We start from the raw sequence: 24,924 nt of genomic DNA, 5'->3' as shown, positions 1-24,924 counted from the left end.
AATGATAATAATAATAATTGCATGATTTTCTTCAAATAGTTGCCTGAGAATGGCTGGATATTCACTTAAGGAAGAGACACTTTCCCATTGTGGCAGCAATTCAGAGGTTCACTTGAAAATCTCAAAGCCTGACAATGGTGACACACTATGTTCATTTGACCAATACAATACCTCAAATGTCTAGCTTCATTTACATTATTTCTTCGTTGTCTTATTCTGTTCCTCATATTTTCAAAATACTGCCTTCTTTCCTCTTCATTCATATAATTTCTTCTCTGTAAATCTCTGTTCCGCAAATTTTCAAGATTGTTCATATTGTTCCTCAATGCTTGCATTCGTTCTCTATTACGGTCTCGTATTATTTGTCTTTCTTATGCTCGTAATCCTTCTTGTCTTCTTCTCTGGCGTTCTCTTGGTGCCTCTCTCTGTTGTCTCACTCTTCCATGTTTTGGGCTTTAGTTGAAATACCAGTAATTTCAAGTCAAAATAACAACTGAGTTTTGTAGTTCGACGATCTATATAGTTTGTAGTATCCTTGATAAAATTAATCCATCCAGAATATACTTGCGCATGTGCAGGAGAGGCATGTATAGACGTTTGAATTATCGTCAAGGAACCAATGGATAAACTTGAATAGACGTTTGAATTGTCTTCACGGACCTATGGAGGAGTGTGACGAAACACTTAACAATATATCTATTTACCCATTTGATTATTTATTTATTAACTTATTTGTTTATTAATTTATCTGTTTATTCATTTGTTTATTAATTTATTTATCTTTATTTATGTACTTATTTTCGTGAGGATCTGTCAGGACCTCAGAAAGCAACGCGACATGACGTCACACGTTACCCGTTGGAAGCGCGGAATGCGCAGTGGACTCTCGATTCGTCTCTCTTTCTCGTTAGGTCAATCATAAAGGCAATAAAAAATTTGAATCGTTTATGTCATGTCACAATAAACTTGTATAGACGTTTGATTATCTTCATGTAACCTATGATTAAACTTGTATAGACGTTTGAATACTGGTTATTTATTTATCTACTTATTTTCATGAGGTTCTGTCAGCTCAGAAAGCAACGCGACATGACGTCACACGTTACCCGTTGGAAGCGCGGAATACACAGCGGACTCTCGAGTCGTCTCTATCTCTTTCTCTTTCTCATTAGGTTAATCATAAAGGCAATAATTTTTTTATCGTTTATGTCATGTCACAATAAACTTTTATAGACGTTTATCTTCATATAACCTACGATTAAACTTGTATAGACGTTTGAATACTGTTTATTTATTTATCTATCTACTTATTTTCGTGAGGTTCTGTCTGGAGCTCAGAAAGCAACGCGACATGACGTCACACGTTCCCCGTTGGAAGCGCGGAATGCGCAGCGGACTCTCGAGTCGTCTCTCTCTCTTGTTAGGTCAATCATAAAGGCAATAAAAAAATTGAATCGTTTATGTCATGTCACAATAAACTTTTATAGACGTTTGATTATCTTCATGTAACCTATGATTAAACTTGTATAGACGTTTGAATACTGCTAAATAAAAACTGACCTATAACAATGGGATCTGAAAGATCCACAAGATGTAAAAGACCTACAAGATCAAAAAGATCCACAAGATCTAAGAGACCCAAAAGATCTAAAAGATCCAGAAGACTTAAAAGATCAGCGATATCTAAAGATTCACGAGATTTAAAAGATTAACTGGATCTAAAGGCTTTCCAATGGGTTCTGATCCTGTGTGACACACATAGTGGGTTCTGATCCTGCGTGACACATAGGTACAAGCGTATTGATATATAGACATACAAGAAAAGAATTTCGAGAAGGATGTTATCTTGTGAGGATCGACCTAATTTGTTTTTCAGATTTGTAAATGGCAAGCTGAAACCTAGAAGGAAGATAAAAGTTGAAGGAGTATACTGGCGAGTAGCCTCCCATCTCTCCTATCCTGAGCGACTTCGCAGCCTCAAATTACCTGCACTCGAATTTCTATGGCAAAGGACTAATGAGATCCGAGCACTCAAGATACTCGACGGATCGAGATGAACTAACAAAGACAGTGCAGTACCTGAGGAAACAATCTGTTCAAGACTTCCCTCAGCAGGATCACACAAGGACATGGCATAAAAAAAAATCAAAATTCAGTACCAACCAGGTCCAAGGAGGACATTCTTCGCCGTACGGGTGACCCAGGCATGGGACAAGCTTTCCCAAGAGACCATTGAGGCAACAAGTCCCCCTCTTACCCTTCAAGGCGACATACTCATCTGGATGCCCACCTATCACTATCTGGGCATCTGGATCGACTCAATACTCTCCTTCGCTTCGGAGGTCAGGTACCTCTGTCAAGCTACAAAGACGAGATTAAACTCCTCCAGCCATGACGAGGCCGGGTACAGGGCTCAAGCTCCTCCGAACGTACTATATCCAAGTAGTACGTTCTGTAGTGGATTAAACCGCTGTGACTCATCTCTCTCAGCCTCACATCGTAGGGAGAGCTCGAGGTCCTCCATAACCAGGCTTTCCGCACTTTCACTGCGGCCCCTTCATGATCAGTGTGGTGAATCGTACGCAGCAGACGGGAGTTCGCTTACGGGCGAAGAGGCTTTCATCCTGTCTTCCCGTTCGACTTCTGACCGGCCCAAGGGAGAGTAAGGTCAAGGCCTCCCTTCGAGTGTCCTGGACGTCGAGGGAAGCCTCACCGGTCACTCCTAGAAGGGACTTGCGGTGAGTGCGATCATTGCCATTGGACCCCGGGAACTCGTTCGGAGTCTATATATAGACTTGCCCCATCCATCCTATATCTCCCCTACCCCGTGGCAATCTCCCTGTGCCAGCTTCCACATTTTCCACTTCACCAGGAGGAAGGCTGACTGTGACCCGGTACGGCGGTTGCGGCCCATGGTTTTTGAGGCCATAAGTCCATCACCCCCCTCCCCCAACCAACCACAGCGAGCTCGTACTACACTGACGGCTCTGTGGTCTCCCTCATAGGAGGGTGTGGCGCGGTTTTTGTAACTCCCGATGAGGTGATCGAGCTAGGAGATGAATCAGGGAGTAGTTGTGATCTATACAGAATCGAGGATTGCTACTGACGTCATCCGGTCGGGGAAGACAACGGATGACGTTCGCTTAACGGCGTCAATCCAGCACTTGCTGAACCTCTTGCAAGGAAAGTCTGCAAGGTTTCACTGGATCATCAGTCAAATTGGGATTCCAGGGAACACTATTGTGGATGCTGTCGCCAAGGCATCGACGAGGTTCAGCAGGATCACACTGCCCTTTTTAACCACGATCACAAGATCAAAGGCGTCACCATCAAGAAAGGCAGATTGATGACCATGGCTGACCATATCAGCGTTATTGCTATTACGGCCTCATCATGGTGGCACTACCTCGTCACTAGGTACGAGGACATCTACCTGCCTCCTAGTAGAAGGACGGAATCTATCTTCCGCAGTATCCACCTTGGATATCGTTGTGGGTGGAAAGTGTTTAACGCAGGGAGGGACGGCCACGAGCACTGCAAACTTTGTGGGGTTGCGGTGTAACAGCCCTGCCACCACTACCTGTTACAGTGGAAAACCACTGGCATTCTTCGCCTAGGCCTCAACCCCCGCCCCCTCACCTCGGAAGGAATGGCGCGGCATCTGACTGTATCCCCTTCTGAGGCGACCCTCAACTTCCGGAAGACACCCTCCCACTGGCGCTGCCTAAGGTCAAGGGGTGACCTCCTTTCCTGGTCTCCCCTGGGTATCACCATTCTAACAGTGGGATCATGTGGATTCCAACCGATTTCATGTATGAACTCTTCATGACCCCCGCAAGGTTGAGGTCCAAGCGGATAACAGCCCCGCAAGCCTTAGAGAGAGAGAGAGAGAGAGAGAGAAAAGGAGGGGTCATCCAGAAAATTTCTACTAGTGTAAACCTCAAGCCACGGACAAGGCATTTCATCATTACAACAGCTTCAGCTTCGATAGGACAAAAGGAAGTACCTACTGAGATAGGGTCTCGTTACTCGAAAGGGCATATAATGACCTTTATTTGAGGTCAGTCATTTACCAAAGGTACATCAAAAGGTCCTGGTGACAATCCCGTGTCGGATCAAATTATATATTTTTCCAATAAAATTTTTATGTGTTTCTTTATGCCGTTGCTGATTAAGTGAAAGTAAAACGTGAAATTTCATATTTACATGATCTCAGCGACATCATTAAAAGCATAAATACATTCTAAGACTTGTTAGGAATAAAAGACTAGCAATCTCATAGGCGAACTACTAATAAATGCGTAAATGCAATGAACGTTTTCGTACAGTACTGGTCAGAGAAATATCCATATATTTGCTTTATTATGCAATCTGTGACCTTTAGAATTTTAACGTACTCGTTTAAAACCAGTAGAAAAATGAATTCTCTTCATTATTCTTCTTTACCCGCGGCACGTTTCAACTATTCACGTTACGTGTGTACAATTTTAGATCAACTCTCGTTATAAAAAAAAAAAAAAAAAAAAACGAAGATAAAGCACTCTTTGATTTATGGTATGACCGTAGAGTACGAGGGTTGATTGAGAAATTCGTGGCCTATGGTAGAAGGATACGAGATACAGACTTGTAGCTTTTTTTTTTTTCGCACAAATCCTAATCTTTCATAAGCCTGTATAAGAATTTTCAAGCCTTCAACTAATATTTTTTTACAGTTAACGATTGGGGACAGTAAGGTATTGTAGAGAAAATGAATAAAATTGGTCATCGGGCAGTCATTCAATACCTCCACATCAAGGGCTTAACTCCAAAGGGAATTCACGAGGTCATGGTGGCTACTCTACTAAACAATGCTTCTTCATACAGCATGGTTAAAAAATGGGCAGCTGATTTCAAACGGGGCAGGGACAACCTGAAAGACGACCCTCGTTAAGGAAGGCCTGCCACTGTCACCACTCAAGAAATCATCGACAAAATCCATGACATGTTGCTCACTAATCGGTGTTTGACTGACTTTTTTATTGTGACAGAGTTGGGCATCTCCCAGGAACGTGTTCATGCAATTATCCGCAACCAAATTGAAATGACGAAGGTCTCAACTCGATAGGTCCCAAAATTTCTTGGACCTGATGCAATATGCCAAAGAACAGTCTTGCCATTTTTATGCTGATCCAAAGACTTATCCGGCGGTATGAGACCATGGATGAGACTTGGGTTCACCACTCCCAGCCTGAGTCGAATGAACAATCAAAACAATGGAAGCATCATGGATTTCCAGCTCCAAAGAAGGCCAAATCGATTATTTCTGCAGGGAAGGTGAGGGCTTCCATTTTTGGGGATTCTGATAGGGTGCTATTGGCAGATTATCTGACAAAGGGTGAGTCCATTACTGGACCATACTATGCTAACTTAATAAGACAGATGCGAGAGAAAATTAAGAAGAAGAAAAAACTGCGTAGAAAGCTGTCATTGGGGGGTGCTTTTCCATCAAGACAGTGCGCCAGCACAAATCCGCCGTGGCTCCTGCTGTCATACATGATTGCGACTTTCAGCTAGTTGAACGAACATCCGCCCAGTTCACCTGATTTGGCTCCCTCAGGCTACTATTTCCCAAGAGGAAAGAAGAGCTCAACGGTCAACATTTCTCCACGGATGATGTCGTTGATGCCGTAGAGGTGTATTTGGAGGACCGACTCAAGCTTCTACGAAGAGGGGATTCGTAAACTTCACGACCGTTGGAAAAAGTGTGTAAACTTGCAAGGGGATTACACTGAAAAATAAATGTATCAATTTATCACGAAATAAAATTTTGTACCTTAAGCTACGAATTTCTCAATCCCCTCGTAGAATGCCCTTGCAGTAAGCGTGACCTTGGTTGATTTGTGCTCAGGGTAGACTTTAAATTTGCGCCCTCTCAACTTGTGAGTAAAGACATCTATGTTAATTTTCAATTACTTTGATTTAAAAAAGAAAAAGGGAGATTGATTAATGTTTAATTAATGGGAATGATATGAAGAGTTGTCTCGACATTCAAAATTCACCTTGCAAATTTTTGAAAAACATCGAAGTCCAATTCATTTGGTACTCCGTGGATGAAATGACATTTCTCAAACAAAAGGTGTTGAAACAGCACTAAAAGTATGTAAAAAAACAGGACATTCCCCACCTTACACATGACTACATCGTGGCAGGAAACGACCCTCCCATTTGCTAGTGTGAGGCTCCCCTCACAATATCATACGTACTGCTAGGATCTCCGATATACAACACTCGATAACAACCACCTACTTTGTCATGTACAGCATCAAACAGCAGTGACTTCATCGATACTTGTATCATTATATAACTTCCTAAGAAAAAATATATATAACTCAGTTGAATACCCTCGACTAACAAACCCGATATCCGAAATCACACAATATCTGCACGAGACTGTCCACAAGTATAGAAGCGCTGGTAAGTTACAGTCCATATCATCAGCTCTCCAGAAAAAATGTTCTCGCTAATGCTAGAGTATTTTCTTTAGTTGAGGGGACAGGATTTCTTAATGATACCTGATTTGTTGGCGCTATCACTTTCAAGTAGTGATGTTTGGGATCTGCGCAGCCTAACACAATGAGCTCTGAATGCTAACAAAGCCATGCGACGCAACAAAGCTTATGCGTACGTGACGGTTATGCACAGAAGATGCGTTCGTGTCTGGTGGCGAATTTTGCATCCATGCTGACTGTGCACAGCAGGCAGGTGGTACATATCACTTGGAAGGTCAATGTACTGGTGTTGGCTGAGTTGGTGTCTAATATTACTGAGAATATTCCGGTGATGCATGGAACGAAATTTGGCTTTCATAATATTTGCACTACCGTTATATTCTTATGCTTCTTCCGTGTTTGGGAGTTTGTACCGGTTTGTTAGTTGTCGAAAGTACTTTAGACAACTATTTTACTTTGTTCTGTTAGACGTTTTTCTGTTTGTAACGTTCTAACGCACGTTTGGGCGTCTTAACTTGCTTTAATCATAACCATATAATTGTACATTGTAAAGATGATTCCAAGGATGAACTCCACCAATCATTCTAAATATAGGTCAAAAGTCAAGGTCAGAGGGCGTAATTATCAGTAACGATCTCAAGTCATCTAAGCAGTGTATTTCAGCCTCTGAGAAAGCAAATAAGATTCTAGAACTGATTGCGCGATCTTTTGACTTCAAAAGTCCATCTCTCATTAACAAGCTATATAAGTCGTTAGTTCATCCGCATTTGGAATAAGCTATTTCCGTATGGTCACCGAATCTCATTAAAGATATTGACAGATTGGAAAAAGTACAACGGCGAGCCACAAAACTGATTTCAAATATCAAAAATAAATAATTCGAAAATCGACTAAAACATATGAATCTGTTTTCCCTAAAAAAAAAAAAAAAACGTATAGTCAGAGGTGACCTGATACAGATTAAGATTCTAAAGGGAATTGAAAACATCAAAAGTGACAAAATTTTCACACTGAATGAGAATCCGACAAAAAATAATGGTCTCAAACTGTCAGGAAATAGATTTAATTTGGAAGTGGGTAGAAACAACTTCGCCAACCGTTTAGTTAATGAATGGAATAAACTTCCTGCAGAGGCAGTGCAATGTAGTTCAGTTCGAAGGTTTGAAATTCGTTTATATAAAGCAAGATGCTGTAATGACTCCCATTTGTTTTTTATTTGTTTATTTGTTTGCTATTATTTGTCTGATTATTATTTGCTAGATTTTCATTTATTATTAGTTATCTGTCAATTTATTATTACTATTTACCTGTTTGTTTATTATTTAACTATACCTATGCACTTATTATATTAATATAATTTTTATTTATTTCTATTTATCATTATTATAACTTTTTTCCGCATCTGACCTAGATATGGACCAAAAGGTCTGTTGACATGCTCCGCCTTTGTAATCCTTTGTATTCAAGGCTCCACTGCGTCAAAAGTTGTGCCCGGTACATCAGTGGCCAACGTTCATAATCTTTACTTCGGATTAATAAAGTATATGTTCTCTTATGTTTCCTGACATTTTAACGTACCATGTAGCATATACTGAAGTTCTTCGACATTTTAGACAACTGCTCTCACTCGGTAAGATTTACTGGGGAGTTAATTGGACACAACAGACTTTTATGTTTTTTTTTAACAGTTGGAAAAAGAGCACACACTAGAATTACAATGATTTAAGAAAACTTACAAACACGCATTCAGAAGAGGTGCTGTTATTAATGAGATTGAGGATTGTAAATAATTCATATAGAATACGAGGACAGATATTTGTACACGGGACAGCATGGGCCTGGACAAGGACAACGAGTCTACCGTCGACTTGACGTCACCAGCGTTGAAGTCTCGTCGCAGAAGGGTGACTCACACTGATTTTATTTTCCATTCGCCGGCGTCTGTTCTTAGAAACCAGCAATATATATATATATATATATATATATATATATATATATATATATATATATATATATATATATTATATGTATTGTATATATCCAGGTAGTATAATCTCTTATAGGCAGACGAGATTGAAGGCTATTGAGGATTTATTTTTGATAATTCTTATGCGTATATTTTCTATACTGCGTACCTTAAACTTACGTTGTGTGAGTTTACTAAACAAATCTTTTATTGTGGCTGACATACCGCAAGAGGATCTTCGCCCTTGAAGATGGAACAAGACCGTTCCAAGACGTCGGCCACAATAAAATATTTGTGAAGTAAACTCACAGTTTAAAATAAGAGATTGTATATATATATATATATATATATATATATATATATATATGTATATATATAATATATAATATATATATGTATGTATATATATATATATATATATATATATATATATATATATATATACATATATATATATATATATATATATATATATATATATATATATATATATATATATATATCAGGTTCTGGCTCTTTTGTACTCTCGATGTAGTAGGTAGAGTGGTTGTCCCTGGATCGAGTCGCGCGACAGTTGGGTTGATTAATTACAATATATATATATATATATATATATATATATATCAGGTTGTGGCTCTTTTGTACTCGGTGTAGTACTCGGTGTAGAGCGGTGGCGACAGTTGGGTTGATTAATTACAATATATATATATATATATATATATATATATATATATATATATATATATATATATTCGTGAATAGCTGGGCTCGAGGTTAGAAGTTTAATCCTACGTTTTTGAACCCTGTCCGGGTTTGTCTTCAGGGCTATACAGTAAAAACGAAGGAAATCAACATATTAAGGGCAATCAAGCTACACTGGGATAAGCATCCCGATGTGACTGTTACTCCCCAGGAAATACACTTGTCTCCAGGTTGGACAATTGTGCACAAAAGCACAAATCTCAATAAGAATAAAATACAAGAAACACATTATACTAAAAAAACTGAAAATGTAGATGTAACACTTAGGTCAACCAGCCACCCAGTCAGACTGCACCAATACTGAATGTCACCCAGAATAAAATTAAACAGAAAATAGAATTAAAGTAAAAAATAAATAAATGAATGAATAGATACGCATATATAAAATAGCAAGGGGAACAAAATGTCCACAAGGAAAAGGTCTAGAAACACTACCGCCTAGTAAAAAACTAAATACTGAAAAGGAGAATGTGGAGATGAATAAAAACGGCGAAAGACAATCCCCCCAAACCAGTCCATTGAAACCTACTTCACGAACTAAAATTCAAAACATGAAAAAGAGCACGGAGACAGATAAAATGAATAAATATACCTAAATACAAAAATGCAAATACAGAAAAAACGCAGTGTAACCAACAAAATCAAAGTAAAAAAAATAAAAATAAAATAACATGGGCGGACAAAACAGTTAACACGAAAGTTTGTAAAACACATAATGTAGATAACCAACTAATACTAAGCTGTAAAAATGAAAGAAGTGGAACGTAGTAATGTACTCGTACATTGTAAATGGACGATGAACTGACGTACGTGGCTCGAAGAGATTTCTCCTCGTCTTCTCTATTTCCGCGTGAGGGGACCAGGGAGGGAGGGTCGCCACGTAAAGGTGGTGGTGGTAGTAGTGAGGGAAGGGGAGGGTAACTCGCTTCGGCTGTCGGGCCCTGCAGTGAATGTGGTGTGTCTCGCTGCATTGCTTCTGACTCAGGCACTGGGTATTTGGGTGGGTGAAGGGTGGCTAGTTCATTTATAATGGGGAAGAGACCTTTTAACATGAGGGTAAAAAGAAAGAATGCCGCCGTACATTTTTTATACTTGTTCGATCCGCCTATACTCTGGTATCTACAGACCTGTTTCCGGCTCCACCTCGGTTCCTGTGCATGACTCCGTCACTGAGGCTTGTCAGGGGGTGCCTACGGAACCAGCAGAGCATTGCATCATATATTGTAACAACCGCTCTCACTCCTCCTCCTACTCCACCCACTCCTCCTCCTTGTCACTTCCCCCCCCCACCTTCTCCTGCCTCCCTCCACCACTTCCTTCCTTCGTGAGTCATTTGCGTCTTCTCTTTGTCTGTGGGACACGACTACTTAGAAATTACCTCGTCTTCTTCCCCCCCCCCATTTTCTTCCCTTCTCCCCCTCCTCTTCCTCCTCCTCCTCATACCCTCTATCGCCATATCGTATTTCGCCTCATCTTCCCTTCACTCCACCTTTCCCCGTCTGCTCATTTTCTTACCCTCTCATTCTTTTTCCTCGTTTTATTCCTCTTTTATTCACATCCTCTTCTTCACGTACTCCTCTTCCCCCTCCTTCACATAGTCATCTTCCTCTTCCTTTTCCTCCTCCTCTTTTCCCTATTCTCCACCTTCTCCTCGTGCTTTTGCTCTACTTCTTCCTACTCTTTCTCTCATCTTCCTCCTCCCTTCCTCATACTACTCCTCTTTATTCTCTTAATTTCCCTCTTCCTCTTTCTTCTACTCTCCCTCCACGTCTCTCCTCGCCTTCGCCTCATACTCTTCCTCTTCTAGCCCCTATTCCTCTATCTCTCCCTCCCTCCCTCTCTCTCTCTCACTCCCCCTCTCTAAATCCTCACTTCTTGTCGCTTCCTAAACCCTCTTTTGCTTTCTTACTCTCTCTTTGCTCTTCCTCTCTCTCTGTCTCTCAATCCCTCTTCCTTTTTCCCTCCCTCCCTCTCTCCTCATTTTCTCTCACTCTCAATCCCTCTCCCTTTCTTTCCCTCCCTCTCCCCCCTCTCTCTTTCTCCTTTTATTATTTATATCATGTGTTCCAGGCTCCTTTTTGAAATGTGAGTTCTATACCAACACTGGAATGTATCATGATGCAGAGTAATCATCCACCCAAACTAGTCCTTTTTGGGATAGTGTCCGTTCCAGACGTGGTTGTCCCTTATTTTGGGGGATTGGGAGATGGCACCCGCCCGGACCCCAGCTTTGTGGCAAAGTTCACATACAAAATTCACGAGGCGGTGTTCACGTGATGCCACTCTGTTGGGAGTGGCGGTACCGGGAAATCAGGAAGGGAGGGCACCTCTCGACCCTAGACAACGCCAGGGGGAGGGCGTGTCTTCCGGAAGCTGAGGGTTGCCACGGAAGGGGATCCTGTGAGGTGCCGCGCCGCTACTTCCGAGGTGAGTGGCGTGGTGAGGCCTAGGCGAAGACAAAGTTTGCAGTATTCGTGATTGTCTCTCCCTGCATGTAACACTTGCCACCCACAACGATATCCAATGCAGATCCTGTGGAAGATAGATTCCGTTCTTTTACCAGTAGGCAGATGGATGGCCTCCTACCTAGTAACGAGGTAGTACCTCCGTGCTGAGTCCGAAGTAGCAAAATGATTGTTATGATCGACCCTTCTTGATGATGACGCCTTTGATCTGTGTGATCGTAGGTGTAAGGGGCAGTGTGACTCTGCTGGACATCGCGGCTGCCTTGACAACAGCATCCGCAATAGCGTTCCGTGGAAACCCAATATGATGGGATCTAATGAAGCCTTGTAGACTTGTCTTGACGGTACAAAAGCTTCAGCGAGTGCTGAAATGACGTCGTTAAGAAGACGTCATCTGTTTTGCCCAACCGAATGACGTCACTAGCACTCATTAGCTCTGTGTGGATCACGACTGCCCCCTGCCCAGCAGAGAGGGCGTGAACCAGAGCCGTGGATATGGCAGCGAGCTCCGTCCGTAGAGTGGAGCTTCCGTCACTCCATAGTGCGGTCATCCAATCGGTGGATACAAAAGCCACGCCTCACAATCATGTGAGGGAGTCCACAGAGCTGCCGGTATAGTATGACGAGCTCTCATGGCTTCGAAGACCATATGCCGTATTCGTGCCGGGTCACAGTCAGCCTTCCTCTTGGTGAGGGGGAAGATGTGGAAGTTAGCGCATGGAGATTGCCACGGGGGAGGAGGACTGTCTAATGCTCGATGTCGAACAAATTCCCGGAGTCCAAAAACGCGGATCGCATGCACCGCATGTGCTTTCCAGGAGTGGCCAGCGTGATATTCTTCGACTTCCAGGGCACTCAGAAGCGAGGCCTTGACGTCACTCTTCCTTGGGCCTGTCAGAAGTCAAACGAGGAGACAGGAAGAAAGCCTTCAAGATGGAGATAGTCAATTGTTATTTCTAATGAATTGCTTGTAGAAAGTTAATAGTTTCCTTTTGTTGTGGATGTGGTTGTGATTTATTCAAATATGTTTATTTTCTTTTTGAATTCCATTGTCAGATCTTTGATCTGCAGGTTGAAGGTCATATATGAGTATCAAAAGTGGGACCTAGAATTTTAAGGTTCTTTTTTAATTGGGTTTGGCCTTTTTATTTCACTCTTTGATTATTGTATTTTCTATGGTTAGCGAGTTGAAAGGTGTAACGTCTTGGGATTGAGGTGGGTAGTATGTAGATACTTTTAATGTTGTTAATTATTTCCTTTATTTATGTTTGAATTGAGGTTATTTCTGTTTTGGTGTCTGTTAGTGCTTCTTTGGTTATTTATGTTTTGTTGGAGAAGGGTACACTATTGTGTATCACTGTGATGTGTCCACCTTTGTGTTGTGTATCATCTATTCTTACTGTTGTGGAATCAGTGAATGGAGGTAATATAGATTGTGGTGTTATTTTGTTTATTGGAGTATAGTTATTTGTATGTTGTGTCCAGCCTACTCAAGGCCTCTTTGCTATGGAATTGGTGAAGATGAGAAGACGTCATGCATCAACTGAAATTATGATTTTGTGCAAGTGTACACGCCCACCCCTCCTCCACAAAGAGGTATAATCCTAAAGGACTGGTGCTGGTCTCTGGGTCAGTCCCTGAAACTATTCATCATACCACTTCTCTCCAAGTATCCTTTTCTCTGTTCTTTCGGATTTTTCACTTAAAGAGGTCAGTACTCTGGTACCTGACCTCCCACACCCAGTAGCTAGAGGTATGGAAATCAACCCACTCTCTTACAGTGTTCATCATGTGTAAGACCAATAATCTATTCACACACATCCATCAAATGTAACACATGCCACTCATGGTTCCACCTCACATGCACTACACTAACCAACACATACCCAAGAGCTATCCATGTATACTTGTATACCAAAATGCTTCTTCCCTGATACAAGAGAGGCAGCCAGCCAAGGCATACACCCACCCCCACTCATCAATCATTTCCCTTTTATCTGAGTTCCTTGTGGATGAAGGGTCTTCCCTGTCCACTGCCCAGGTCAGAAACAATGCAGCAAGACATGGCATCGGGGACATCTGCTTTCTCGTTACAACGACCTTCCCTCATCCTCTCATGTGGAAATAGAGAAAATGAGTAGATATTCCATCAGGTCATGTCAGATTATTTTCTATTCACAATCATTCTCCGTTAACACCAATCCCTTTTCTTCTATCCCTGCTCCACAGACATTCCTCTTTTACTCAATCCCCCTTTCACCCCATCCATCCATCTCATTTTTGTTCTACCCCTCAGGTTCACTCCATTGACCTCCACCTTCCACACTCTTTTTGCTAGTCTTTCTTCATGCATTCTTCCCATGTGCCCAAACGCCTCCAGTAATCTTTCATCTACTCTATCTGCTAGGGCAAGTAGGGATAGCTTTCCAAGATTTTGTTTACCATTGGAAGTGAAGGAATCAGATGGGGTTAAGTGTTAGATATATTGTTTTCTGTTGTGTTAGATCCCTGAATGGTGGCTCCTTCCAAACATTTTCTCCAAATTTGATTGGGCTTGTATATCAGTAGTTCTGTCTTTTTCCAGTCCATCAGATGGTTGTTACTGTTCCTATATGTAACACAAGCTATCTCTATTTGCCTTCACCTTATTTCCTCACTCATACCTTTGTCCATAAACAGTGGACAAATGCCCCTTCACCTTATGCAGTTCACCTTCCCACTTATGCAGTTGTCCATTGGCAGAGAACAAATGTCCTCCTGTGTACAGACAACTACTCTCCATCCTCCTTAATTATCCATAAGCTCCAGTGACCTTTCCCTGTCCCCCAAGTCCTCCTATATGTTCTCAGAGTTTTGTGTTCCATGACTGTGTACTTGATATAACTGAAACAAGTGAAATATCATACTAATAAAAGCTCCATCCTCACATGGTGTTTCTTTTGATAGACTTGTCAGCAACTGCCATTTGCTTACAGTAATGTGTTAAGTGCCATTAAAAAAAATGACATCATAGAATGGCTTAACATGTTAGACAGGTGCTTTAATGTATTTTTATATGTTGTGTATCATTTTTACATTATATTTTATAGTAGGTCAAGCTGGAGTTATTTTATTCTTCTTCTTCCACCTGTACCTTATCGTTCCATCTATCTTATTGTAGTTAGGTTACTTGTTATTATTAGTTTTATTTATTCATTTATTCTTTGTATTATATGTTCAATTTCTGACCTTAGGTTTGGCTTACTCTCCTTTTCCTGTCTGTCTTGTGATTTGCATATGCTGCAATGGTTATTACCTTTCTCAGGTTGATTTCTGTATTCATGTATTTATGCCCTGTTTGTAAACATATTGCTTATAAGAATCTTTTGTACATTGAACATCCCAAATGCCTTCTTAATATTTTGCACAGGTGCCATAATTAGAAACATACATGTCTCTTATTCTCTGAGATGTGGGGTTGAGTGTTCTACCTCTCCTTCAATTCCCAGCAGTGATTTACATGTCCCAACAGTCCAGTGTATAGGGCAAAAGTGACAATTTTGGTTACAGCTGTGTGCCTTCTGATGTATGCTTCTCAACTTCTTAATGTTTGTGTTGCTTCTTTCCAGGGAACCCCAGACAGTGGCATCCTACTAACAAGTGTAGTTCCTCCCAGTGTGCCCCTCACCATGCCAGAGCTACGTCTTGTCGACGGAGCTCGGCCAACACAAGGCAGACTTCAAATATTTTATAACAACAAATGGAGATCCATTTGCTCCAATTCCAAAAAGTAAGTCTGACACTTTCTCTTTTGTGCAGATACATCTGATCATTACATGTCCAAAGAGAAAGAGGAGATATGATAGTTATTCTTGAATGGAAAAAGAATGGAAAAATTGACAGAGAGGATATGTTGGTATGGAATGAATAGGAAGCATGTCTCCACACAAAAGTGTCATTTTGTAGAACAAGTTAGAATAAGGATTTATTCAAGCAGACGACAAATAAATTTAAGACCAGGCTAGATAACACAGGTAATTTTTTTCATGCAAAATTCAAATATATTTTCAGAATATGCCGGTTATCGTATGATATTGTAATTTAATTTTATAACAACTATACATCTTCAGTTAACATATCAATATGATATTACTAATGTATTGACCTTTGAAACATAGTAATATTGGATTTTTTATTACATTTGTCCACAAGAACATCTGTTCTAAATGTCCAGCAGTAATCAGCTAACATAGAAGGGCTCCATTTTCTTTGGTACTGAGTTTCTATGTTCAAAATGTCACTGACTACACCAAGATATATAGTAAAAAAGTCAAGTTAGAATCTAAGAAATGAATATTTAGGCTCATATTGCCAAGGTTTTCGGATGAAGTCAATAGGTCTTACAAAGGATTACAAGGTTGGAGCATGCCGACAGGAGACCTTTTGGTCCATAACTAGGTCGTATGCCAAAAAAATGATGATAAAAAAATGATGATATAAATGATAATAGATAAAATGAATAAATGCATAGGAATAGTTAAATAATATACAAACAGGTAAATAGTAATAACAAATTGACAGATAACTAATAATAAATGAAAACCAAGCAAATAATAATAAACAGACAAATAATAACAAACAAATAAACAAATTATATAAAATAAATGGCAGTCATTACAGCATCTTGCTTAGGTGTTTATCTAAATGAATCTTAAAGCTTCAAACTGAACTACATTGCACTGCCTCTGCAGGAAGTTTATTCCATTCATTAACTACATGGTTGGCAAAATTGTTTGTACCCATTTCAAAATTAAATCTATTTCCTGACAGTTTGCGACCATTATTTCTTGTCGGATTCTCATTCAATGCAAAAATTTTGTCACTTTTGATGTCAATTCCCTATACAACCTTGAAGATCTGTATCAAGTCACCTCTGAGTCTACGCTTTTTTAGGGAAAACAGATTCATATGTTTTAGTCGATTTTCGTATGATTTATTTTTGATAATTGCAATCAGTTTTGTGGCTTGCTGTTGTACTTTTTCCAATCTGTGAATGTCTTTAATGAGATTCGGTGAACGTACGAAAACAGCATACTCCATGATTGCCCAAAAACTCTTTTTTAATGTTCTTGAATGGCAGTCATGCATCTTTTTCAATATCAGTGAGCACTTGTTTGAACTTTTGATCTCACATCAGTACCCTAATCTGTGGTCCTACAAAGGAGGCAGATAAAATTTTTCTCAGGATCAACAAGCAGAGCAACAGCCTCTAGTTGGTACTATTAGTCACTTTGGGAATATATATTGTGTTGTTGTTTGAGGACTGGTATAGTAGTGTTCAACATTAAATAGGCATAGCCTCAGAAACAATTAAACTGCCCCAGATGCAGCCATCACACAGAAGACACAGAACTTTTCATCTTATATTGCCCCACCCTAGTCATACCCAGACAATACTTTTCATCTTATATTGCCCCACCCTAGTCATACCCAGACAACAATGTACTGAATTATTTCTTTCATTAAGTGACATATGGGTCAATCCGGTAGCTGTTGCCGGTCACTAAGGAGCCAAGGGTCTCTTGCAAGAAATAATTAGGGCAAGGAACTGATTGATTGATTCCTAGGGTTAAGTACTGGTAGTACACTTAATATGCTCTTGACAATAACCAGTGTTCCTTCCCTTGGCGATAGTATCACATCGAATAGGTGGATTCATGGAAATTATAAAGGAGAAATTTAAGGAGGGATATAAGTTAAAAAGTGGCCAGCATTATTTCTATTGTGGAGATTAGTTCCTAGTCATTGAGAAGTGGAACTTTTGAAGATACATTGTAATATATTGACCTCTGGAGTTAGTTATATATTCAACAAGCTTACTCCTATTATGCGTTTACAGTGATGTAAAAGTTTAATAGAAAGGAATGAGGCTTACTAGAGACAAATGGGTCGGGGTTGGCTTGTATTGGCTAGAATAGGATTAGGGGTTGCTTAGCGCTTGACTGAACTGTCGAATTGATGTCAACTGGTTAAGCTTCGTGATGGACTTGCCGTCCATTGTTTTTAGCAGAAGACAGACCAAACAAATTCCTTGCATGTGTATGCTTGTGTGGATGGGGTTAAGGCATTTCAAGTAACGATTGCCTTGCATTGGGCCTTTTAGACAGAGCAGGATTAGGTGTGGCTGGCTCCAGAGATAGCGAAGATTAGATAAGCTGTTGATAAAACCAGTCATTGTTGTGTACGACTGGATTGAACTTGTCGAAATGGAATATTCTAGGTTCTGTAGACTCGTTTGGAGGAAAATTTATTATAATTGTGTAAAAATATTTACGAAAAAAACGTCGAAATGAAGGAAAAATGGAAGTTATCAAGAGTTGTAACTCAGTCAAATATGAGAATTGCACACCAGGTGGTCAGCTGTTTGAAATAAACTGAGTGGGTATGTGATTGATCATTGTAGAATACGTCTCTAACTGCTACTCGTAAAAAGTGAAAGGAGTGGTTTTGGATAAATTTATTCATTACTTAGTAATGTATGGGTAAATCACTCATCTTTCTGGTGACGTTTTATTACCTTGAGGTATTTAGAAACTATAGTATCAACATCCCTCCCCTCCAAAGCCGGCTGCGACACCAAGAACACTTGCAGTGTGATTGGCAATGCACAAAGCCTAAACTAAGAAATTACCACGTAACGACATGAGAAATATATTATTTCATTAGAAATTTCAATAGGACGGCATGGGAAATGTGTTATTTACTACACTCATCACGAAAATGACTCAGCAACCACATAATTTTTCCAGATGTCATGTGATGTTTTTCCTTTGTATTTTTCTTATCATTCATTTATCTTTTTTTTTTATTAACACTCGCCGCTTTGTGCCGAAAATCCGGACACATTGGGTAGCAATTCCTAGTCACTGAAGTCAATTAGCGGCCATGCGTATACTGTTTTCGGTAAAATTCAGAAACACACAAGCACGGATGAAACTTCCAATAGCTCTTAAGCTAATAAATCCATAAAAAAAAATCTTTCAAATGAAGAAAATAAAGAAAATGCGGTAGCGTGTTACTGGAACAGAACCTGTTTTCGTTTTATAGTTGGCTAAGGAAAATTCTTGTGGTGCAGAGTCCACCTAGAGTTTTATGGTGCTACATGAAACTCATTGGCGGTAGGAATTCCTTAGAGCTGGTGCGTGTTAGCTTGAGGACGAGAGCTTGGTTGAGCGGGCTGGAGTTATTTGTGTGTGTGTATGCATGTCATACCTTATTGTAGTAGCCTATACGAGATAGGAGCAACGCTTATTGGGTTTCGTCTCCTAATCTTCAATTCATGCCTACCCTCAAGTTTATGTACGGATCTAATTTGGTTCGTGTGTGTGTGTGTTCGTGCGTGCGCGCGCGTGTGTGTGTTTACCTAGTTCTGTACGGGTTGGATCAATGCTCATGGTTATTAACCGTCTCTTTTCCTCCACTTGTCAAATAATGCTTTGAATTAATTTATAAATGTTGTTAGTGTTTATAGTGTTTTAATGACTTCTTCCACAAGTCTATACCTCTATGTAGAAAGCTATACTTTCTGACATATTTATTTTTATACTGTTGCCTTTTGTCGATCTTCCTTCACGTGTCAGTAATTCTTTTCTAACCACTCTAAATATCTTTCCACTTTAGATATTATCACGTCGCCTCTCCTCGCTCCTCCAAAGTGTCCTAGTTTCTTCAGTCTTTATGTATCATACCGTGTAGACGGGGATCATTTTGTATTCATTCTATTTTTTAATTACTTTTAGTATGGTGGCCACATCACAGATGCGTATTCTAGTCTAGTCCCTGGGCCGTACCAAGGGTTCTGTTTTTCTTGATGTCCTCATCCATACAGTGAAATGCCATTCTCATATTTCTCAACAAATTATATGTCTCTTCTGTGAGTATCCTAATGTTTGCTCCAGGGGAAGTCCTCTTTGATTATGATATCTAGGTCCTTTTCCTCCTTTGCCTTTGCTATGGTTTCATTCACTATTTTGTAATTTATCATCGGGATTTTCTTACTTTTGGCCATTTTCAGTATATTGTATTTCTTTGTATTGAAATAAAATTTCCATTCCTGACTTTACTCATAGATTTTATCTAGGTCTCTGTGTAACATTATACAAACCTCCTCGCTTTTCACCCTCTTCATCGTCAGCAAACAAGTTTACATAGCTATTCATTTCTTTCGTCATGCCATATCTACGTGCCTTGTAGTACACCTCTAGTTACTTCGTTCTGACTTTTCATCTCTCACTACCCTTTAAGAATTCTTTTATCTGAGGCCTGTGTTTTCCAATTTCCATATCAATCCCTCATGTGACACTTTGTGTGTGTGTGTGTGTGTGTGTGTTTCACCATGGTCTTGGATCACGTGTTGGACTCGTGATCGACAGCTATTTCCCTCCCGGAAGAAAGCTCAGAACTCATATATGACCGATCTATGGGTAATGCTGTGACCTCACACGCACACACACACCCAACTCCCCGCCCACGAGAGTTGGAGTAACGACCCGCAGCGCAGCGATACTGAAATTATTTCAGCCCTGGGCGGGATTCAAACCCGGACCGCCGCAGTGCCAGTCGGGAACTCTATCGCTACGGCGTGTGTGCGTTTGTGTGTATTTACCTAGTTGTATCTAACAGGAAGGGGAGCTACGCATGTGTTCCGTCTCTGTATCTCGTCTTATCTAATTTGCTCTTAAATTCTTCTATTGTTTTTGCAGACACTATTGTTTTGTCTGGTATGTTCCATACATCCACCACTCTGTAGGTAAAACTGTTTTTTCAGGTCTCTTCTACTACCGTCTTTTTTGAGTTTCTATGTCCTTTTGTGTTTCTCTTATCCCAATTTAGTAAGTCATATCTATCAAGGACTTCCACACCTCTCATAATTCTGTAGATGGTCAACAAGTCACCTCTTTCTCCTCTTTGTTCCAGAGTCAGTGGTTCAAGTTTTGACAATCTTTCTTCATATGACATTTATGATAGTGTTGGGGCCATCTTCGTAGTTGCTCTCTGGATTCTCTCAATTTTCCTTATACTCTTTTTAGTACTGGGTGACTATAGTGTCGCTGCGTACTCCAATTTAGGCCTTATCAGTGTGACTAGTATTTTCTTTACCATTTCTTCGTCCAAGGAAGTAAAAACTACTTTTATTGATCTTTGCAAGTTATAAGTTTCGCCGACAATTTTGTTTATACGTATGTTTGTCAGGGGACATATTTTTTTGTGATGACCAGGTCTTTTTCAGATCCCACTTTCGGTACTTCCTTTTCACCAATTTTATGTTGTCTTTATATCATTTTATTTTTATTTTTCCAAATTCCATTATGCTACATTTCTTAATGTTGAAGTCCACTTCCCACTTCTGACTCCATTCCCAGACCTTGTTCAGATCTCCTTGTAGTAAGTCACAGTCCGTTTCAATACTCACTTTCTTTAACAATTCTGCATCATCTGCAAAGAAGTGTGTGTGTGTGTGTGTGTGTGTGTGTGTGTGTGTGTGTGTGTGTGTGTAATTCACCAAGATCTGGGATAGTATGTTGGACTCGTGATCGACAGTTATTAACCTTCCGGATGAATGTTCATAGCTCATATATGGGTGATGTTGTGACCTGCACACACACACACACACACACACACACACACACACACACACACACACACACACACACACACACACACACACACACACACACACACACACACACACACACAAACAAACAAACTCCATGCCCACCAGATTTGCATATCCGGCTCGCAGTGCAGCAATGATGATTTTTTTTTTCATTCCTGGGCGGGCCTCAAACTCGAATAGCTGAATTAGCTGTCGAGAACGATACTACTGCACTGTCGAGTCATGTATGTGTGTGCGTGTGTGTGCTTGGGCAGGGTGGGGGACGATGAGGTAACTGAAGGTAGTTTCGCATGTAGAACTAAGCAGGAAATGAGGGAGGCATAGTTATTGCGTGAGTAGGCATCATGATATTCAGGGTTGGCAAACAATCGCCCGGGCGAGTGAGATGCGAAGGAGGGCGAGGTATAGCTGGAATCATGTGGACCGTGTTGATGTTTATGGTAATAAGGAGGAAAAGGAGGACGAGGGGTACATCATTTGATGTTGTTCGGTTTTGTCACGTTTGTATAGATGTGCCAAATGCAATCCGATTGTTATCATTATATGGAGTGGATTTCGACTTGGCGGGATCTCGATCGATCGAGACACGGTTTAAGCTTGGGGAAGGGAGTGGGGGAGGGATCTTCGCCTTTCAGCTGATTAATCACGAGTTACAATGATAAAACACGCCGGAAGAAGACGTGGTTCACAACGACGTTGGATGAAAAGAGACTATAAAGCATTTTTCTTAAGTGTTCACACCAACTCTGAACTATGCTACATTTAGGCGCCTCGACTGGAACTTATTCCATTCATTGATGACGTGGTTGGCGAAATCGATTGCACATATTTGTAGGTGGAATCTACGTCTTTTGATAACCTGAGGCATTTCCCGTCCTGTTAGTACTTGTGTGGATGGATAAATGGATGGCCTCTGGCAAAACAGAACTAAGGATGTCAGATAAAAGGGTCAGAAATACGGGACACTCTTAATACACACACACACACACACATATGTATATGTGTGTGTGTGTGTGTGTGTGCGCGCGTGTGTGTATGTATGTATATGAATATGTGCATATATTAAGTCTTGAAAGTACAATTACATACACGAAAGCTTGGTTTAAAACAACTGCCTTCTTTGATAAATGTCCATTCCTGGGAACATTCATTACGGATATTATACTTACGTTTTGGCATCTTGATAGATGTATTTGTTTTTAAGTTAGAAAAAGTGGGCTGTAGCAAGTAGCAACAACACACTTTGTTGACAGTATGAATGCTGATACAGCTACACAGCAGTGCGGCTGGAGAGCAAAACGGTGTCGCTGTCCTTAGCCAACCGTAGCAGCTGAACAAGGTGCAAATACCGAAACATATAAGTTTTGTGTAAGCTTCTAACAGCACTAATTTCCTCGTTACATTTAGGTTATGTTCATAAAGAGAATAGACGAAAAGAAAGTAGAATACATTCTTATTACGAAATTTGAAGATGAATTGAATACATTATATTTGGGGTGACCCTTAAGGGTCAGTACAGGACAGGAGACAAAACCATCATATATGGGACATGTCCTGTATATAAGGGACGTGGCAACCCCAAACAGAACGTGCATAGTAAGTCGCCATGATGGAAGTAATGTGGTGATAGTGATGGTTGTGGTGGATTGGCTAATTTCATCAGCGATAAACGTCTGTCCTTGGGGACAATATCGCGCCAAAGATAGTGGCCAGAGAAAGATAGAAAGATAGAGGCCTTAAGGAGGGTAGCAGAACGGAGGGCATAGTACAAATGAAAATTAAAATGTATTGTTATATTATTATCATTATTATTATTGTTATTATTACTGCCATTACTATTTGATTTGATTAGTTATTAATTAATTAATTATTTATTATATATTTTTATGAATTTATCTACTCATTTTTAGAGGACACCATAATGTCCTTTAAGTATTGACTGCATGAGTGGTGTTGTCGGTGGTGATGGTGGTAGCGGCGGCGGCTGCAGCAGCGCAGCAGCAGCAGCAACAGCAGTAACAAAGTGTTGAGTACTGGGATGTATGAGTTTTATAGAACCGGAAGGGGTTGTGGTGAGGACTGACGGAGGGGAGGGACGGGTAAGATTTGTGGTAAATAAGTGGAAGAGGAAGTCCGGACAAAAAGGGAACACAGAAGGGACGAGAAGGTGGCGGGTGGAGGGGCGGAGAGAAGAAGGAAGGTAAAGGAGGGAGGTTTGGAGAAGACAAGGAAGGTGCAGGTCCTGAGACAGAAGGAGAAAGGACAGGTGAAGAAAGAGGAAGAAAAGTCGGGGTTTATAGTTGAGTGCCAGTATCACTGCTTCTCTTGGTAGACAATATTTACTTCAAATACATGAGCGTACCTGGCCTCACTCGATGTCGCCAGATAAACTCTGATTTACCTGTAGACCCCTTTCCATGTGTTGTACCGATAGCAGTAGCGATCAGACCGGCTTGAGCACTGGTTCAGGGGACTGAGGGGAGGAATGGGTGAATCTTGCCGATAATTTGTGGGATCTCTTGAGTCCGTGGACCAGTAGGTGCACGGAGAAGATCCTGATCGGGTGTAATGGGTATTGTATATTGTGCAGTCTGCTTTGGGGTCATGGTAATTTTTTTCGAAGTTCATTGATATCCTGTGACCTATATGTCAATGAAAGTAGTTGAACTATATTTGCTTTCGCGGGATGACTGAACTTGCTCTTTAGTATTCTAATCATTCTACACTTTTTTTTAACACGACCTTACCTCATTCACCATCCTTCGTTCCTCCTAGTTGTATCCTACCTCAAAGTTTGGCCAGGGACTGGAATGTGAGACTTCAGTGACATTACATCGATCTGCCCATCCGAAATTACCGACTGTTTGAGGTGCTACGTGGTATCTTGTCCATTTCAATTGCATTCTCATCACGTGTGGACAAACTTTGGGTTGCTTGCCTAACTGTCAGGCGGAACACCCTCGTTGCGTTTCTGAGGCTGCTGCGGCGGCTCACCGGCCGTAACATTTCCGGTTTAAAGCACTCCCCAGTCCCGTCCCAACCGTGTCCCGCCGCGACTCACCGCGAGGTCGGCATCTGAGGATTCCCGTTACCCCGTTCACGAGTGTCTTCGTTTTAACATGTAGCGGGAACAGCTCGTGACTTAAATCCGGGGGCGAGGGCACTTCTTGAAGAATTATTATGATTTTTCAATATTGTGTTACACAGTTGTAGAAATCACTCCCACCCCCACACACACTTCGTGCTTGGGGTGGATATTGTACAATTGAGTGTTGCTGGGGTCATTGGGATGGGGATTCTACAGTTCATCAGTGTTGGGGGAAATTCTACTATTGAGTGTAGTTAGGGTGGAGACAAATGTATTCAACCGCTTTAGTCAAATTGCCAAATACAATATACATAAAAATCCAACGCTGTGTAGGATGGCATCAAATCGATCAAATCAAATCAACCATCCTGAGTCCACTGCTGAACAAAGGCCTCCTTTATAGCATTCAATGGTTCACATTACCGCGCCAACCTCTACCACATCACTCCTGGAAACTTCTCTATCTCATCTCTCCACCTTCTCTCTGGTCTCCCTTTTCC

General features: G+C 40.7%; 1 protein-coding gene across 1 annotated transcript in view; it reads left to right on the top strand.

The window, feature by feature from the left end:
• bark (C-type lectin domain-containing protein bark beetle) overlaps positions 1 to 22,670 on the top strand; it is a 29,217-nt gene extending 6,547 nt beyond the window's left edge. Inside the window, exons 2-3 of the mRNA XM_076173723.1 lie at positions 15,290 to 15,450; positions 22,607 to 22,670. Coding sequence (XP_076029838.1) covers positions 15,290 to 15,450; positions 22,607 to 22,670 — 225 coding nt within the window. The remainder of the gene's footprint in view (positions 1 to 15,289; positions 15,451 to 22,606) is intronic.
• Positions 22,671 to 24,924: the final 2,254 nt, after the last annotated feature.

This window comes from Oratosquilla oratoria, chromosome 34 (assembly GCF_046742065.1).
Source record: "Oratosquilla oratoria isolate Oo_2021 chromosome 34, ASM4674206v1, whole genome shotgun sequence".
NCBI classification, from domain to species: domain Eukaryota; kingdom Metazoa; phylum Arthropoda; class Malacostraca; order Stomatopoda; family Squillidae; genus Oratosquilla; species Oratosquilla oratoria.
Note: the sequence above shows the minus strand (reverse complement) of the source record. Positions and strands in the feature narration are given on the sequence as shown.